The 11023-nt window shown below is 43.1% G+C and overlaps 1 protein-coding gene across 2 annotated transcripts; it reads right to left on the bottom strand.

The window, feature by feature from the left end:
* Positions 1–707: 707 nt before the first annotated feature.
* cnot4a (CCR4-NOT transcription complex, subunit 4a) lies at positions 708–10666 on the bottom strand. 2 transcript variants are annotated; one of them, XM_035157274.2, is made up of 13 exons: positions 10372–10666; positions 8025–8247; positions 7488–7685; positions 7097–7183; positions 6711–6812; positions 6374–6499; positions 6157–6281; positions 5851–6057; positions 5202–5259; positions 4832–5087; positions 3382–3879; positions 2912–3145; positions 708–2698 (listed from the first exon to the last, which is right to left on the bottom strand). In XM_035157274.2, exons 2-13 carry the CDS (start codon positions 8196–8198, stop codon positions 2370–2372), a joined length of 2394 nt encoding a protein of 797 aa, XP_035013165.1. In that variant the 5' UTR covers positions 8199–8247; positions 10372–10666; the 3' UTR covers positions 708–2369. The 2 variants fall into 2 exon arrangements, with proteins under 2 accessions (XP_035013165.1, XP_035013163.1); XM_035157272.2 differs by having other exon boundaries at positions 2894–3145; positions 10372–10665.
* Positions 10667–11023: the final 357 nt, after the last annotated feature.

The raw sequence follows: 11023 nt of genomic DNA, 5'->3' as shown, positions 1-11023 counted from the left end.
TAAAAAATCTTAATGTGTTTCAAATGAGGGGAAAGGTGGGGAAATTAAACCACATTAACAAAACATTATACTTTCTGTTTACACTCCCCAATGCTCACAAAATGATGGGAACTTTACAATATAAGAGGGGAAAAAAACACACTGGAATCAGGGATTCGTGGGAATGAATAAATCCAGAGGCACCGGATTCAGATACAGTATCTTACTGCTGAGACAGTAAAGTATTTGTATCAGTTGTGCTCCTCCTTGTGTCTGTCACTAGTCCTACAGGACAAATAAAGTGCTGCAGGAATCTGCTGCTGCATAAGCTGAAGAGCTGCAAACTGAAGCCCTGAGATCTGCACGCTTGCTGCTATAAATAAAACATATGATCAAAGCCTCCTTCTGAACTTTATATATATCTAATGTGCTTGATAAATACAGTGAAATTTAACAGTGTTATTTAGCAAAAAAAACATGATGCATCAGAGAAAAGTGTTGTATCCGAGTGTCATTCAGTGTAACCTTGTGTGCTGACCCAAAGTTTGACTGCAGAGCTTCATCAGTAAGAGAAAGTCATCTGCCCCCTAGTGGAAGACTTCGGAATATGAAACAGGTGTGATTTACAAGATCAGTCATGAATAATATGGTGGTGACCACTTTATAGTTAAAATCGTGCACATGTTTGAGTCGTGGTGATGAGAACACAACATCAGACAAACACCAGCTCTGAGTTTTCAGTTTTATTTAAGGTTCATTTTTCCAGACCTGCAGAGGACAGTTGACTTCCTTTAAGCGCCTCGATTTCTTTTTTTTTTTAAACCTCGCAACATCATGTTAAAACCCATTGTATGACTCTGTGGTTGGTTTCTCCTGGATGAGTTTGTTCATTTTGTGAATACTGTTAAATACAGAACAGCAGGAGGGGGGTGGGGTGGGGAGGGGGGTGGTAAGAGAGAGAAAGAGAGATAGAGCGAACACGGATGAGAGAATTAAGACTTCAAAAAAGAAAAAAAAAACGGCGGTGGTCCGAGAGGCCGGTCGCGAATCCTAATGGGTGAGAGCTCCTTAAAAAAACCACTACTACAGTACTCATAATTGTCTCGCTGCATCTTTCTTTATGACACACGCTCACATACAGTTGCTAAAGTCAAATACAATATTGCATAATTTTCAGCAATCGTTAGAGTCCTCCCTTCACTCACTCGAGCTCCTTTCTCTCATCTGTTCATTTTAAGGCCTCGTTTAAGCCCTTGTGGGTCGAACAAGGGGACCTGTTAACCCCTTTCACTATCATCGTGGGTCATTTCCTCATCCGCCTAATCATTGTCCTGTCTACTTGGTGGCTGTCCATGTTAGGGCTAGCTACTGCAGGTACCACACAGTGGCACTGTGAGTAAGAGTCTAGCCCTATTGCTCAGGATGTGTGCCACAATCTCCCAAAGCCAGGGCTCCCCGCGGTTAGGCAGTGCTCTATCCTCTGATACAGAGGTTCAGCAAAAATTTCCCTCCAGCAGGATGGGGCTACTGAGAGCCCTCCACTGAAGGGAATGTGGGCTAAGTGGCCTCTCAGGCAGACCATTTGTGTCCCTACCTAACAGGGAGCCCATGCATAGCCTGTGCCCTCAACTCCCATGTGTCATCTGCATTCACTCTCTTCTCACCAGATCTCAGCTTCTTTTTTTGGGACATTTCATTGGAAAAAAAAAACACTCTCAAAAAAAGCTAAGTGCCAACCCCTTTTTTCTCTCTCTCTCTCGCCTCGTCTTATCCGCTTCTCAGCTGGAAGGGTTAACCGTTTCAGTCTCCTGTAAAAGTGGGGAGGATGAGGGTCTTTGGGGCAAAGCTTCAAAGAGCAGATTCACAGCTTGTTTCATTCCTCAAAACCTAATTGCAACTTTCAACTTTCAAAAAACACAAATGTTGTTCATGCTTACTCAGTTACGTAATTTTTTTGTTTTTTTTAAAAGACCCCACTTCAGCTGATTTGTTTCGTTGCCAGTTTGTAGAGTTTGTGAACTCTTGTGTCACCACTGGTCGCTTTGATGCTCTACTTTTTTCTTGTGCTCTCCGTAAAACGGCAAGCAACACAATGATTACCCATGTTAACGCCCAGAACTAGGTCTAAGGATTGGTGATGGTAGCAGACAAAGGGTCTTGATAACTTGTGTGCCACAAACAGAAACAAAAACAAATAGGCATTCGGAGTAGACAATAAAGGAGGGGGAAAGAGAAAAAGAAGAAAGCATGTTTGTTACTTTGTTAATAATTTCTCATACTCTGCAGATTGGTGTGTATTGCATTGGGGGGGAGGGGCAGAACAGGGTACAGGATGAGTGGGTATTAAGTGGTAGTGAGGGAATGGATGGGGTGTCTGCTGTAGTCTGTGTTCAGTGGCGGTCCACGGCGGCACTCTGTAGCAGCTCTGTGGCGGGCTGTCCTGGGGGTCTGAAGGCGGTCTGGAAGCCTGGGGGCGGGGAGTGGTACTGGCTGGCGGGGTTGGCTGTGGGTGGGGGCATGTAGGGAGCCCAGCCGCCGGCGGCTCTGTGGTGGAGTGGGAGGTGGGCGTCGAGGAGGCCGCTGTGGAGGGGCTGGGGCGTGGTCACCACTGAACTGGCTGGGCCGTCCATCTCTGTGAGTGCCTGCAGGGATTTGAGCCAGTGTGGTGGGTTGTCGTCCTGGAGACAGTCTAAACTGTTGCCTACCGAGGCCGGGATGCCTGCGGGGGGGGGAGTAAATACAAAGAGTGTAAGGCTAATACAATTCCTTGACCAACAATAAAAAATCATCAGAAAGTATTGTGATAACTGATTAATCCTTATTCTCAGCAAAAATGATAAAACAGATTTGTAAATGTGATGACTAAACCAAATAATGAAATAGAAAAAATTTTGATTGTTAATCAAATAATGACCTGCATTGTAGTTTCTACCTGTGATGATAGCAGGGTCCATCCAACTGGCTGTACCATCCCAGCTCAGGCTGTGTGAGATGCCTACTGGCCCTGTCGGCCCACCGATGTGATTAACACTGTTGGAGGATGAGGAGGATGAAGACGAAGAGGAGTTTGGGAGACCCCCGAAATTGATATTGATGTTGGGCAGGAGAGCTCTGAGGCCGTCCTGCCACTCTTTTACATTTAAGCCATCTATAGAGCCGCTGTTTTCTGCAGGAGAGGAAAAAACACGTGTCAGTTCCTCAGGTGTCAGAATCACAGACTAGTGGTTGAATGCAGAACTGCGACTGTTTCCTCTGTAAGGTCAATAAAGGTTAATCAAAACAATAGTAAACAGTATCTTAACGCTGTGTGGAAGTGGACATACGCTGTGAAATTCAATAACATCATCATGTAATGCATCTGCTCAGGATTTTAACATGAAAAGTGACCCAGGTGTCCTGTACCTGAGATGGGGATCCCTCCCAGCCCTGTGTTGTGCTGAGGGGGCAGATTCAGGTCCAGGAAATTACTGTGTGAGGCAGCACTGGCTGAGTGGTTCAAGTGTGTGAGGTTATTTCGTGTGGGGACGCCCATCCAGGGGTGTCTGGCAGCTGGCTGCTGTTGACTGGCCTGGCTGTTCTGACTGCCGGGGAAGCTGAACGAGCTGTAGATGGCTCTGTGGTGGAGCTGGGGAAGGCGTGGCAGGCCACTGGGGAAGTGGTGGGAGGCGGCGCTTGGGTTGAGGGGTGGCAGGCCGGGACCGTGATTGCTCCCGTGGGGGAGGAGCCCCGGGGACAAGGGACTCTGATCCTGCACCGACAGCTCCTTCTCTATCAGGTCGGCCAAAGCCTTGCGGGTGACGTCGAAGGGATCGAAGCCCAAGTCGTCATCCTGCTGTTTGCTGGACGAGCCGAAGCCAAAGGCCGCCTGCCAGTCTGTGGAAGAAGACACTGGTATTGTGTCTGTGAGGAAAGAAGACAGATATAAGTTGAAGTGAGAAAATCTTACATGACTGACTGCATTTAGAGCTACATCTGTGACCACTCAAAACATTTTAGAAGACACCAATTGTGTTTGACAGGTCAGAGTCTCCTGATCTTAACATCTCTGCATTTGAGGATCCCATATCACTGCAACAGCTATTGACACAGAATTAGTTAAGATGTGTGGCTTTCAAAGTGTTTTCCACACAAAACGAAGTGTTACTACAGGCTACTACTCCCTATGAAAAAATAAGGCTGAAATACTTGCATTTCTACACAGTTTGTGCCTCTGGTGCTTAGGTTCAGTATCTCTTGTTCTTACGCTGACTTGGTCATAATATTTATAGAGTTACTATTCAAAGGAGACCAGAGTTACGACTGTAATCAAAGGGTTGAAGAACAGTAACAATTTTATCTTCAGCACATTATTTTCAGCTTTGTGCACTAAATTGGCAGTTTGTCTGGTAACAGGCTAAATCCCTCAAACTGTCTCTGCAATGTTTTTCAAAAGACCTTTTGAAATCTTATTCAAGACTAACATATTTAAGAGCACTACCAGGAAGCCAGAGACATCATTCAGTGACGACTATTAAATTATAGGTCATTTCCTATAAAAAAAGATTTATTGAGTAAATGGTGACTATGTCTCTGACTACAGATTGACTAATCTGTAAAGAGGGGGCAGCCCTCTAATGCAGTCTGCTCGTTTTATTATCAAGAACAATTTACAAAGCCTGCAACAGCAGACAATGCAAAAGTAATAAGACACCACCATTACAGTCAATATTATGGTGTACAAAGCTTATGGCCACTGTATTATGAAAACAAATAGTCAGAATAAAGCAGGTGAATCCATCATTTCAAAACTGTTGCTGTGACTTTGTGTTACTGTTTTAAAAGCACAACCATTTTCATTTAATCTCAATTGTACCTGATGTGAAGAGGCTCTGTGGTTCAGGGGTCATGGGCCAGTCAGAGCTGCCGCGGGGGGAGCTGGGGAAGGGGGGCAGGCCGGCAGGGAGTGGGTTAGGGTGTCTGAAGTTGCTGTTGTCTGAGAAGAGCGACTGGGACTCGGCTGCCGCACCCTCGAAGGGGGAACGGGCTGTGAGGTCTGACACACTGATGGGCACCACCAGGCTGGGCTTGGTTAAACCCGGAGGAGGGGAGGGGGAGTCACTGGTGGGTATCTAGTAAAAAAAAAAAAAAGAGGGAACAACAAATGCTTGTGAGGTCCTCTGTCTCAGACCAGATTTACCGTCATTTAGATGTAACTGAAATAATAATAGTTTAAGTAGTTTTACCGGTTGTAAAGTCTCTCCATTCACCATACCGATTGATTCTGAAGGTTTGTCACTGGGACTAAAGACAGAAAAGACATTTATTTACATACAAATTTTTCACATCTCTAGCGTTTTATCTAAAGTTTTGATATCCAAAAGAAGTATTTGGGGTTTTAAGAACCAAAAACCATCTCTATACAGTTTGACATATCCTCTCTCATTTTCTTGGTCTGCTCTGATTGGCTGAATGTTTTCTGAGTGACGTACAGCTAACCCACACAGAGATAATGAAGAGTAGCCTACACTAGCTTGGTAAAACTCCCGCTGCAATATCAGCGGTTAAATTACTAAAACGGACAATCAAATCTGGAGTAAAATTAGTTGTGTGGTATTTCAGAAAAAAAAACTCTCCTTGTAAACCGAAGGATGGAAAATTATATATTCTTCCTGACATTCAGTGATTGTGCAGTATTTCCGTATATTTTTATTCTCATAGCTTGTTGGCTCTGAAACATTACATATCATTTAGCTGACACCTCCCCATGTCAAGACATGGTTCATAACAAAATAGAGAAATGAAAATAGTATCTTCTACAATGTGGACCCTTTGAAGATGATAAATCATTTTTTGGAGTATACAGCAGTACTGACGAGGGGTGGTCAGTGTTACCTGTTACTGTCACAGTTGGAGGAGAAGGGGGACAGGCTTGTACGCTGACCAGGACCCAGGTCTGTATCTAGCCCATCTGAAGTAATAACGTCTTGGTCTAGATAGTCTAGCAGCGGAGGGGACTTGCGGTCCTCTGAAAGCCCATTGGCCAGTTTGTTATGCCCTGACAGCGTCGGCCACCCATCTTTCCCATTGCTATTGTTGGATCTGTTGCAAAGCAGGAGAAATAAAAACAAAGTTAGCCCAATACTACAAGCTACTGCGGAAGTAATAGGATGAGGAACATAGAAGAAATGACAAAACGACCTCTGTGTGGAGTTGGATTTACTCTTCGACTTCTCTGTACCACATGCTGGAGGTTGTAGAAAGCTAGGGTTAATTTTATAGAGGTCTTGGAGGAGTTTTTGCTCGTACTCTTGATGTTTTCCCGCCTAGAAACAAACGACACAACATGAGATGACTGCTATTTCAACTATTACCGACTCATACAGGACAGAGCGAAGATGTATTCTTAGACTTTTACCTGCATCTCCTCTTTAGTAAAGCTAGCCGCTTCATCCCCCAGCTCATGTAGATACATACAATCAGGTTTGGGACACTGCATACTTTTAAGGAAGTAACTGCAGTACTTTGTTGTGCCTAAAGAAGCCTGGAATACAAAAACAGATACAAGCAGAGTTAAAAGGATACAAGAAAACATGTGAAAAATAATAAGGACTTTTCTGTCAGATTTTTTGTTTAATCCTTATATACACTGCAACTCTTTCAAACTGTGAGAAAAAAAGCCAATTAAGAGCCATATACAAGATGGACATTGAAAATATAAGTTCAACTGATGAGGATTGTGGGTAACCTCTCACCTTGAGTGTTCTGCCATCAACAACCACATTGTTCACACACTGTATTGCTCTTAAAGCGTCTTCAGAGCGGATGTAAGTGACATAAGCGCTAGCACTAGGCCCCTGAAAAAACAGAAAAGTAAACAGTGGCTACTTAATAATCCAATAATATAATCTATGAAATGTTCTATTTACTAATTAAAAAAATTGATATACAAAAAGTACAGAAAAAAAGATATCTAAAACAATGCTACAAAAATATTAAGCAACTCATGGTAACATTTCAGCAAAATAGTAAAACAGCACAGGTTTTCTGTATTCAAATAAAATATATTGATTAACCTCTGATAAAGTTTATAAACCTATCTACTGCGTGTTCATCCAGTCAGTATGATTTGACCTCTCACCTGTGAACCGGCATAAGATGTGCTATTGTTGATGACCACTTTATGGATTTTCCCGAACCTCCCAAAATACTCTGGTCGTTTTAGGACCTGTAGGCACAATGTGAAGAAATAACAATTACCAGAGAGCTTTGATGGACTGTGACTTCTCAAATACACAATGTTGAACACAAGCTTTATGCTTGAGGCTTCGGTGGGGGCTGCACTGAGACCTTTATATGTCCATGAAAATCTCTTCCTATCAAGATCTTTTCAATCTTCACACTGTGGATGATAGTCAAGCTCAAGATAAATCTACCTTCACAGCCACTACCTTATTCATATCAAAGTTATCATTTACAACACACCAGCAGCACAGGTCTCACTAGCTGGTGAGCGATCACTCTGTACTCACCTCCGGGTCGGCGAGCCGCTGTGAGAGCCCAACCACAAACACCAGATTTCTCTGGACCACTCTGACACTTGCCAGATGTTTGCGGTTTTCTGTCACCTTCTGCTTCTTCTCGTTCTGTTTCTGCTTCTTTTCATTCTTTATCCTTTGGATCTCCTCCTGTGACAGAGGCTTGTACACAGCCGGGTCCTCTGGGTACGGCTACACAGAGAAAACAGAAAGAATTTTTCATCCATTGCACGAACAAAAAAAGCCCTACTCTTCTAAATGATGTGGCTTTGTGAAAGACAGTGTGGGATAGAGGCCTTTAGCTGTCAGTGTGGTTGTTTAACAGGCTTTAATTGCCAAACTGTTAATGCTATAAAATTCACTTGATGATGAACTGATAGTTAAAATGACAAGCTACTGTAAAAGGGGGTTGAATAGTTCATTTCCACCGTGTGTTCACAAAGCACATCCCCTCTGCTGACACTACAGACAGCTCAGTGCCCAGTTGGGATGAATTTCTCTGATTCCATGGTCATTGCAAAGTTTCCTAACCTTTCTGCAGGCAGGGCACAGGCCGTTCTCATCTGTGCGGATGCGATGCCAACAGAAGCGGCAGATCTGGTAGCCACAGGTGCAGGGGAAGAAGTTGACGTCGTCAATTTCCAGCGGCTCCATGCACAGAGGGCACTCCATGGGGTCATCCTTCATTTCAGGGCTGTGGGACATCCTATGGCACGGCTAGTGTGAGTGTTGAAGTTGGTCACAGAGCACAGGGCTACGGAAACAGAGAAAAGATGGTGAGTCTGAGAGTTCCCTCATGGCACGAGTGAAAATAATGTCAGCCTTCTGAATTCTTTCTACTATTAACCCTCCACCAAAAGGGTATGTTTTCATCTGCTTTTGATTTTTGTTAGTTAGCAGTATTACACAAAAACTACAAGCCCAGTTTCCATGAAACTTAGTGGAAGGAAGAGGTATGTGTCAGGGAAGAAACAGTTACCTTTTGGTGTGGATCAGGGGGTGGATTTCACTGTCTTTAACATTGCGTTTTTGACGTTTTCACCAATATAATAAGGGATAATTCATGGATGTTGATGAAAAAAAATCTGGCATATTTAGGGGAGAGGTGTTTATGACTGTGTACAATTAAGAGCAGCTTGTTTGGATTTAAGGAGACTGTGGGGCCTTGACAGATATATTTGCTTTTCTGAGTGCTATCGTACTTGAACCTGTTAACAAGTGAGCAGGATGGTGCTGCTTCAGCAGCAGAGAAAAAAAAAATCGGGCTAAGCACACACTGGCATATTACTATATAAATATCATCCATGCAGAGTTTTACCCAGTCAGCGGCAGATGAAACATAACACTCAGTTGACAGTTTATTAGGTACACCTTGCTAAAACTACTGCAGTCTAATGAAATATATTTTTACTTTAATGACAAATATAGTGTTCAGTCTATGATTAAACTTTTTAAAGAGGTGTTGATCCAACTTTTGGTGGCTGTAGTTTGTGGTTGAGCTGAAATATTTGAAAAGACTATCGTTATATTTTGGAGATTAAATAATCCTCAGAAAAAGAATCTGCAGGTAGGGCTGCAACTCGCGATTACGTTCACAATTACCTAATTAATAATTTAGGTAATGAAATAACAAAAAATAGTGGAAGTCAAAGGCAGCTTCTTCATATGTCTTACTTTGTTCGAACACAAGTAATAAAAAAACCCACACACAAAAAGATATTTAGTTTAGGAAGTAATTTGGCAAAGAAAAGGAGAAAATTGTCAAATCTGAGAAGCTGAAACCTGAAAATATTTGGCATCATAATCATTTCTGATAGCTTTCTCTCAATTTATGGATTAGTCGACTAATCATTTCAGCTCTATCTGCAACTGTTTTAATGATCAAGACATTATGAATACTCAGACAGAAGTGTAAATCTGAACATAGTTTACTCAAACCTCTGTTAGTAAAGTGGAAAATGAATGTCCATCCTAACACACAGGCTAATAGCAGCACTACTGATAGCTGCTGCGGATGTTGTGGTATCTTTGGTTGTATCTGGCTGACAGTGACTAACTCGACACAGTCATCCTGGGGCTTTACAGGGGGATTCAAAAAGGAATCGGGGTTTGTTTACGATTGAAGTGGTTAAATGTTATCCGTTCAGTTTGTACGTGTGACAACACCGCTGCCATCACTGTGATATAACCCCAGTGGATGATGACAGCGAAATGCCAACATTTCCATTTACTGTAGCTGGCAGCTGGTGAATACTCCTGTAAACCGGGAGTCACAGCTTCACCTGCAGACACCAGCTGGAAGCTAAAGTCGTGTGTTCAGCCTAAATACCCAGATAGAGAGGCTGGTAACTGTAGCTACTCTGTCTCCCGGATCCTACATTATGACAGATGTTATTTGACTAACGATAGGCTAAGCTAACATTGGGCGCAAATTAGGCAAAAGAAGCCGGTCGGGCTAGCAGCGGATATCCAGGGGTGATTGGATGTGTAACCAGCAAAAACAAAATACACAGAGGTGAATACCATCTGGTTACTGGTGTTGAACGTATGAATAAACGCATGACACGCCGTTACTCTTTATCCTACATACTAAATGACAGCTTGAATCCTGCTAACCGCTAGCGTGCTACATTATCATGAAGACGTACGGCGCGGCCTACACAGGCTAGCGCTGGACTGGAGGAGGGTTACTGACACAGTAAACAACTGACACTGCTCCAACGACATTAACACAACACGGACGGTGCCCTCACAAGCCCCAGGTAGCTCTCGCGTCAGTGTGTGAAGTCGTGGGAGACCCAGCTCTCCTGTGATTGATGAGGGAGAATGGGTGCTGGCTAGTCCGGCTAGCAGCCTGGCTAGCGTTAGCGTCACTTACCCTGTCCGTATTTAGCTTAGATTCCACTCCGAGGGAGTCACACCAGATTGGGCGGAGACTGCGACCCAGTGTATGTGAAATGTCCAAATTTCTACGGACGGTCACTTAAGACAACCGTAGACGAGTTGGTCTGCTGTGATTAAAAGGCTGTAAAGATGTTTCTGCCCCTTTTCTTCTCTTGGTATTGTAGAGACAATTTACGCTCAAACCACCATCTTAGCTAGCATTAATGTTGGGAGGAGGGAATGGGGCAAGTATGCTGTGCCACTGAGTCTGCGCCGGAGGACAGGGGCATTGTGGGAGACGGAGTTTTCCGGGAAACCTTCTCTACCAACATGTGGAACGTGACTTATGAGATAAGGGTAAATGGGCAAAGTGCATTAAAAGTGCAGTTCTTCACAATGAAAGGTTCTTTATTTGAATATTGACATTTTATTACGACTTTTACAGACCATTTAAATATCACATGTAATATACTTCAGTTTAATACCAGTTTTATGGTCATGCAGATATAAGTATGAATTAGAAATAGAAATAAAAATAAAATAAAATATTATTATTATAATAATAATAATAATTAAACCCCTCAAAAAGCCAATTCATTTGCCTGAAAAGAAATACGCAGGTGATCCAATGTAAGAAAAGTACTTGT

This window comes from Hippoglossus stenolepis, chromosome 5 (assembly GCF_022539355.2).
Source record: "Hippoglossus stenolepis isolate QCI-W04-F060 chromosome 5, HSTE1.2, whole genome shotgun sequence".
Lineage (NCBI taxonomy): Eukaryota > Metazoa > Chordata > Actinopteri > Pleuronectiformes > Pleuronectidae > Hippoglossus > Hippoglossus stenolepis.
The sequence above is the reverse complement of the archived record's forward strand: the minus strand, read 5'-3'. Positions and strand labels throughout refer to the sequence as shown.

What these genes read in the sequence shown, in the direction of transcription:
- cnot4a (XM_035157272.2), bottom strand. Translation starts at nt 8,198, where the DNA reads ATGTCCCACAGCCCTGAAATGAAGGATGACCCCATGGAGTGCCCTCTG. An exon ending in TGTGCCCTGCCTGCAGAAAG is followed by an intron (nt 7,686 to 8,024) that starts GTTAGGAAACTT and finishes TTCTCTGTGTAG; the next exon opens with CCGTACCCAGAGGACCCGGC. An exon ending in TCCAACTGTGACAGTAACAG is followed by an intron (nt 5,260 to 5,850) that starts GTAACACTGACC and finishes TTCTGTCTTTAG; the next exon opens with TCCCAGTGACAAACCTTCAG.